The sequence below is a fragment of the Humulus lupulus genome, chromosome 9 (genome assembly GCF_963169125.1).
Source record: "Humulus lupulus chromosome 9, drHumLupu1.1, whole genome shotgun sequence".
NCBI classification, from domain to species: Eukaryota; Viridiplantae; Streptophyta; class Magnoliopsida; order Rosales; family Cannabaceae; genus Humulus; species Humulus lupulus.
This window is the reverse complement of record NC_084801.1, coordinates 50,892,399-50,900,624: the sequence shown is the minus strand read 5'-3', so window position 1 is coordinate 50,900,624 and position 8,226 is coordinate 50,892,399. Positions and strand designations below refer to the sequence as shown.

At 42.7% G+C, this 8,226-nt stretch overlaps 1 protein-coding gene across 1 annotated transcript; it reads right to left on the bottom strand.

Annotated features, from left to right (window-relative positions):
- Positions 1-7,643: 7,643 nt before the first annotated feature.
- On the bottom strand, positions 7,644-7,991 carry LOC133799702 (uncharacterized). The gene has a single exon (XM_062237704.1). The coding sequence runs from the start codon at positions 7,989-7,991 to the stop codon at positions 7,644-7,646; it is 348 nt and encodes a 115-aa protein (XP_062093688.1).
- Positions 7,992-8,226: the final 235 nt, after the last annotated feature.

Here is an 8,226-nt window from a genome sequence, read left to right as displayed (position 1 = left end):
TTTTGGCCCGTTATGTGAATGTGGGCTTATTTTGTGGCTTAGGCCTGGTTAGCTTGTGTAACTATCTTGGGCTTGGTTAGCTTGTCTAACTACCTTGGGCCTTAAGTGGTCCATTAACATTGACTTCGTGTCACTTTGGGCTAGATTGACTAGTTTTTCTATATAAATGGGCTTAATATGATTGTAGAAATAGTGCTTAGTTTTTTACCATTACAGTTTGTCCCTCACTATTTGACATAGAATTCATTCTAGTCAAAGAATAGGAAAAAATCAATTCTATCAGAATTTACTCAACTTAATTGGTCTCAAAACTGATAGCCGATTGAGCACGTGCTTGCTGGCCTCCTGGCCGGCTGCGCGCCGAGGGCACCTGGACGTGCGCGTGCCTGCTGGCCGCTTAGCCAGCTGCGTGCGGCGTGTGTCTGGCATGCACGCAGGCCTAGCTGGTTATTTGTAGGGTGCGCGATGTGTGGCTCGCAAATACGTGTCCATGGCTTGCTGGCCGACTGGCTGGCTACTTTTTTGTGTGGTGCCTAATGCCACGCTTGGTGAGGTGTGTGTACCTAATGGCACGCGCGAGGTTGTGCGACAGGTTTCCTGGTGTCTCGGGGCCCTACGGTGCATGGTTGGTTGAGAGCCTGGACGTGCGCATGCCTGTTGGTCACCTGGCCGATTGCGTGCGGGGTGCACTGGCTGCCCTGTCATGTGGCACCTAATGGCACGCTTTGCAAGGCATGTGTGCCTGCTGGCACGCACGAGATTGTGGGAACATGTTGCGTGAGTGGTCGGCTGGCCAAGTGGACTGTGCCTGTGCACTCGCGTGCATATGTCAGGCACTTGTGATGCCAGTTGACTCGATTTCATCCTAAGTAATAGTTTATAAGGTACTAAAGACCTAATACTTGCCTTATCCAAATAGGATTGTAAGGAATTTTTCTTTCCTTAAAAAAAGCATGCATGCTCTACGTACTACTGGAGGGATGCCTTGGTCGACTAACCCAGGGCCCTGATAAGACCGAACTTGCCTTTGAAATAGTTTGCATATTGTAAATGAGTGATTTTGAGGAATGACACTTGTCACTCATCTATGGTCTCTTTCTTTCTATAAATAAGGGATGTTTTTTTCACCCTTGGTCATTCTTTGGAGGCATTGGGAGAGTGGAGCATAAGAAAGGTGGAATAGAGCTTCAAGAAATAAGTTTTCTTCATTCAAATGTTCTTCATTCGTTCTTTGCATTCTTGCTAGTCTTCATTATAGGATTTATGATTTGAGGTTGTAGTTTTTATTCGACTCGCCTTCTGTTTTGTTTATACTTGATCTGAGTAGGTAGTAAAATATGTGAACTTCGTTTTTTTGCCTTGGGAAGAATTTACTAGTTGGTTGTTTCTAGATGGCATGTCTGGATGTCTCGTTTTTCTGTTTATCCTCCTAAGTATGCCTATTACTTTTTGTTGGTATATTTTTTCGATAGTGAGTCTGGTTGAATGGATGAACCATTTTACATTCTTGAATGTCTTGTGGGTTGGCTGGAGGTTGTTATCTTGGTTTTGAGAAATGTCTAGGTCCTCTGCATGATTAAGTTTGTTTTTACGTTATTCGTGACTTCCCAGGAGTTAGTTAGCATTTTGTTCTAGGTGATTTTCACTATGTCTTCTAGCAATCGTGGTAGTTGTGCTGGCAGCTCGAGCCGACTATCTTGCTCATCTAGAAACGAAGACTTTAGAGACCAATCAGAGAGCAGGGGTAGCCTCGTGAATGTCGCAGGCTACGACGATGATGCTTTTAGAGATTATTATAGTAGGGTAGGGCGTGACATTGGTGAGCCTATAGTCGGTGGAAAATCTGGCCATCTCCTTTCGACTTGCCCCAATCCTCACTCTTTAGTCTGCTTAGATGAGCTACCAGTGATTCGTCAATGTTTCAATATCCATTCGTACTTTGATCTTCGTGCTCCTGACCCTTCCAAGCAAGCTAACCGAAACCTGCCAAGCTGGATTTGTTTGTATGAACTCCCTTTTATGGAAGGCTTCCGACTCCCTATTCCTAGACTAGTATTAGAGAATGCTTGGCGAGTGATAATGCCTCTTGAAGTGACTTGTGAGAGGCATAATATCACTTTCGGGGTGGTAGAATTACTGGAAGCTTACTATGTGAAAGAACATGTTTCTAAAAAAGGTAGGTACCGGCTGACTTGTAGAGGGAGTAAAGGGTTGTTAATTCTCAACATTAAGTTTGGTGATAAGAAATGGAAGCAACTTTATTTCTCTTGACCAGCTGGGGTTACCAGCTGACTTAGAGATTCCATATGCTTGGACTCCTGGATGTGAGTAGTTGTTTTGTTTTTTCTTCTTATTGTGAATACATTTTAACTCATAGACATGTTTTTTACATTTTGTAGGTAGGATTTTTGGTAAGTACCTTTCGGATTCGAGGGGGGCAGCTAAACGAGTTGCTTAGGTGCGCCATCTTCTTTTCTTGTTCCATGATTGGAGGTACCTTTTGTCCAAACTGTTATACATTCATCATTTTTTTGGTGTTTCGTGCCTACAATTCCTGAAGGTATTCCTCTTCCCAAGAATCGAGCCTATTCGCGTATTTTGGTTCTCATGAAATGTCTTGAATTATTAGGCTATTAGCCTACTTTATCGACTGAGGTGTGGGTGAATGAATGGTTGTATGCAGACCAAGACATGTCTCAACCATTCAGGGTTTCGTTGATGGGTGAGAATGCCTGTATGCATACCAAGACATGTCTCAACCATTCAGGGTTTCGTTGATGGGTGAGAATGCCTTAGAATGTTTGTGTCGTCGTAAGGCTTCTGTTGGAAGTGGCTCAGGTGCTCAACAAGAATTCGTACCTATGGTTTCGCCTCCGGCCCTTGCACAAAGGAAGAAGAAGAAGAAGGAGAAAGAGGAGGAGGAGAGGAAGTCTACTCCTGCTGAGTCAACCGACCCATTCAGCGATACGGTTTCATTATCCTTCCCCTTGTCTGTTGCAGCTTACTCTGACATGGGGCCTCATCTTGGGGAGTTAAGGAAGATGTTGTGGCCTGAGGACAGGAGCAGGATGGATACGGTCGGAATGGAGGGATCGTTAGACTCGGCTATCTCCCACTCATTTCTGGTATGATACATTTTTGCATTTATGTTTGCACTTTCTGGTGTGGCTGTATGTCTTGGCTGACTTTGCTAACTTGCTTTGGTTTTGTTTGTTTGTATGTGTCATAAGGTCTTCAAGGATTGATGTAAGTCAGAGGTGGGCTTACAGGGATGCAACATTCATTGAAGAAAGTGACGGGCGAGCACAATGATCTCTACGCTAAGTTGGACGCATCTGAGGAAAAAGTTAAATGCCTTAAGGAACAACTGCAGGCTTAACTCGATGCTAACTCAGTTGATGTTGACTACCTGAATGCTACCCTTACTGAACTTGAGGGAACTAAGGTGTGGGTTGCCATGCTGGAAGATTGTTTGGAGGACTCATCTCTGGACACTGAGAGCTTACTTCGTGGGCAGATTGTAACGCCCTACTAATTAGAGTCTGTTACCACGTGTGTTGAAAATAAGTGCTGGACTCGCTAAACGAGTCATTTGGACTAAAACATGTGATTAAGCCACTAAGGGTTTAGGTATTAAAAATTTTGGTCCGGAAACAAATATATCCATTAAAATAAAACTTTAGTCTTTACATGGGATCGCAAAATACATGTTTAAAATTTTGTTACAACTTAGGGATTACAAAATAAGTCGGCCTCAGCAATAAAACAAGGTCCAACCCTAGTTCCCCTGCAATATCTCGGTCGTGGCGATTGAGCAGACTACATATGTACACATCACCTCTAATGCTCTCCAACTCATGGTTGGCCAAGCTTCTCCTTACCCTCACTTGCACCATAAAGCACCCGTGAGGCAAAAGACTTAGCCAAAAAACATATTAACAAATTTAGATAGTTCACAGAACATAATAGAATGCTTAAAAGTAATAAGTGGAACCAAGCATACACATTGTACAAGTAAGTTACCATAGGGTCACACAAGTGTGTGTCACACTCCCATTCATTCATATGGAATCCAAGCCAGTCAAGTGCATAATGCACTCCTGAGGTGGCCTAGTCATAACGGCCTACGCTCAACGCGCACAATGTCGATCACGACTTATAAGCCAAGCCTTACAGACCCTCAACTTATAAGTCGAGCCTTGGAAACCCTCGACTTATAAGTTGAGCCCCTTTTAACCATATATACCATCGACTTATAAGTTGATCCACATAATACATTCATCATACACACAAATACAATGCATTACAGTATACTAAAACAGATATACACAGACATAATTATTATCATGCTCATTAGCTAGGCCCGAGCCCTAATCACGTTTACATTTAACAAATGGACCAAGCCCCAATCATATGACATTAATAGCTGGTCCAAGCCCCAATCATGCATATCACGCATCGGGTGCAGTTTTCTTACCTCGATCCTCGTGCAAATAGTGGAACGACCCCGAGTGATAATCCTGACTCGAGTCTGGCGAAAACCCTAGTCACAACACAAGTATATGTTCATCAGGACTTAACCCTAGAACCTGAGTTCCAAACCATACTCTAATCCTTAAACCCATAGTTCCCAGTTAACGGGGCGCTAAAATTGTCCCTCGAGCCCCTAAGCAGGATCCCAAATCGGATTCCCGAGCTCATAGGCCTAGCCCTAAAAATCAGCATTTCGGGGCCCCTGGCACGGTCGCACCCACAGAAATTTTGGGGCTTCTGGACCATTGGCACGGTCGCACCCCACAATTCGAGCCCCCAAATTGAAATCTAATTTCCCTTTTTTTGGGACACTAGCGCAGTCGCACTAGGTCGCCATAAACTAAAACTATGCCCAGAACTCAAGTGTTCTTCCCCAAATCGCAACTCTATGATTTCCAGCCAATTCCAGACCTCAAATCCGACCTATCCAAGCATTTCTAACAAAATTACAGCCACAGAAACACTACACTAGGCTTAGCCAACAAAACCCCCTACTCCAAACATCCCAAACACCCATAAACATACAATTTAGAAATCAAACTCAAAAAACTTGAAGAACACCAAAAAGAATAGGGTCGCACCTCTAATTTCGAATACCTTGGGGCTGATGGTGGCCTTAGAAACCTTTAATCCCAATCCACAGTTGCAATTCCTCAAGAAATGGCCATAAATCTAAAAAATTCTAGCTTGATTAAGCCTTGGAGTGCCTTGTGTTCTTCAATGAGAAGCTCTCAAAATACCCTAGAAAGGGTTGAACGTGTGAGCCTAAGTTCAACTGCCCTTGCTATCTAATGTGGTCAAATGACGACATTGCCCCTTGCCCCACTAAATCCCCAAAGGTTACCCTCAAGGGCAATTTAGTCATTTGGCATAATTCCCGCAAACCTCAAATTATCTCATACAATCCCAAATAATCTAAAATTTCAATAATCATCAATTAATTCCTGCTACTCTATGATTCTCGGCAATTTTCCAAATTACCAAAATACCCCTTAGCTCACCCCGAGCCAGGTATTTTACCTTATTGTGACTTTTCCGCTAACTAGCTCCCTAGGATCCCCTCGTGCCAGGTAACTCAAATATATCCACATAATAATGTGGTCACAATCATATATCACACATATTTACAAGTATACCCTCAATGGGTCAAATTTACGAAAATGCCCTTCTAATAAGAAACGGGCCATGTGCATATTTAATACACTTAAACATGCAAGCATGATCGTATCATAATACAATTCACATAAAAACATGCTCATAACACATAAGCACTCAATTAATTAAATTATTGCCTCTCGGCCCCTAATCCAGGCATTAAGCCATATTAGGGAATTTGGGGCGTTACACAGATGGCCATGGAGTATCATGATGGGAAGGCTAAGGATTGGAACATATCCAAGTTCATCTCGGATTATGAGGTGCTTGAGAGGATAAACGTTGATGAGGCAGCTCAAGATGATGGGCTGGCTGCCTTCCTTGGTCATCTGTTTACTGATGATTTTGTTGTTGATGAGTGACTACTATCTCTAATTGTTGTAGGAAGGGTTTGTTGGATGATTGTACGAACTTATTTATAGGTCATTGTATTATTATTATTTTATTATTTTTCCTTGTTCAGATAACTGCCTGGATGGCTATTTAGTTGGTCCAGATGGATGATTGACTTAGCTCGTCTTTTCCTTTTGTTCGGGATGGTTGATTAACTGATGATTTACTTTATCGTTGTCCCTCGGTCTAAGTGTAATATGCTTGTTATGTTAGACTTAGACTTATATTTTTGACGTGTTTGTTCCATCTTTAAATGAATGTATTGTCAGGCTAGCTTGTACTCTTGACCCTTTTTCTTGAAAAAAAATTGATATAATTGGGGCTGCACTCCGTAGAGCTGCCTACATACTCTTCTCAGGGATCAAACCTAAATGTAGTTATGACACTTCCTGCATGATAGTGTCAGTATGTAGCTTGGATGATGGTCTCGTAAGACGGCTGAACAAAGTAGACAAAAGAAGACTAAGTAGAGTTAAGGGTGATATTGTTCTAAGTGGATAACGTTCCAGCTGTTGCAGATGCATCGGCCATCTTGAGTTTGTAGCTTGTATGCCCCATGCCCGACTACCTTAGTGACTAGGTAGGGACCTTCCCAAGTTGGGGTGAGCTTACCTGTCCCTGATTCCCTAGTTTTTTGGAACACTCTTTGTAATACCCAGTCTCCTACTTTGAATGCTCGAGTGAGAATGTTTTTGTTGTAATTTCTAGCGATAATCTGCTGGTAGGATGAAATTCTCAAGAGCGCTTTTTCTCTTTTTTCATCAATGGTGTCGAGCTCATGGTTCATGTTCTCCTAGTTTTCTTTGTTGGTTTCCAGTTCATATATTGCTTTCGAAACTTCACTTTCGGTAGGGATGACTGCTTCCATCCCATAGGCTAGCGAGAACGGTGTCTTTCTTGTTGAAGTCATGGTTGTGGTTCGATAAGACCATAAGATTCCATGCAACTCGTCGACCCACCTTCCTTTAGCCTTTTCAAGGTGCTTCTTATTCGTGTTCATAATAGTCTTGTTGGATGAATATGCTTGTCTATTTTCTTGGGGATACCTAGGCATCGAAAAAATAAGCTTGATGTTCCAAAACCTGCAGAATTCCTAGAAGTTGAGGTTGATGAACTGAGACCTGTTTTCTATCATGATCTATTTAGATACTTTGAATCTGCATATTACATTTTTCCAAATGAAGTTCTTGACTTCCTTGTCCCTCACCTGGTGGTAGGCTTTGGCTTTGATCAACTTACTAAAGTAGTCTGTTACCGCTAGCCGTTGGAAGATTTCCGACTATATCCATTCCCCATTTGATGAACGACCATGGGGAAGTGATGGATGTTAGATGTTCTGGAGGTTGATAAGGAACTTGGGAGAAACTTTTGCATTTATTGTAGTGCCCTGTGTATGTAGAGGAGTCAGCTCTCATGGTTTGTCAGTAGTATCCTTGTGTCAAGGCTCGATGTGCTAGGCTTTGTCCTCCTGAATGGTTTCCACTCTCCCCTTCGTGTAGTTCAGCCAACACGTACTTTGCCTTTGCAAGGTTAAAGCATCTTAAGTATGGACCAGAATAAGATCATTTATAAAGCTTACCTTGTATGATAGTGAAACGCGCTGACTGAGCCTTAACTCGACGCGCCTCATTCTTGTCTTCAGGCAGTATGTCTTGCTCCAGGTACTCCAATATAGGAGTCATCCATGTCCGATCAGTGGTGATGTTGCTGACTTTCTCTTCTTTGTTCTTCCAGACAACAGGCCACTTGACATAGACTACTGGTATTGCTTTGGGTCTGGTTGTTTGGATGGAGGACCCCAAGTTGGCTAGCGCGTTTGCATGACTGTTTTTCCCTCTTGGGACTTGGCTGATTGTGAACTCTTCCAAGCCTGATTGTAACTCCTTTGTTTTGTTAAGGTAAGTTGTCATCTTGTTATCCCGATCGTGGTAGCTGCCTTGCATCTGATTGAGTACTAGTTGTGAATCACTAAACACATTGAGTCGTCTGATTCCAATTTCCTTGGTTAGTTGAGTCCTACTATCATTGCTTCATACTCTGCTTCATTATTGGTGCCCTTGAACCCACACCTGACCACTTGCTCTATTATGTTGCCTTGGGGTGATGTCAGGACGAGTCCAAGTCCACTTCCTTTCATGTTGCTTG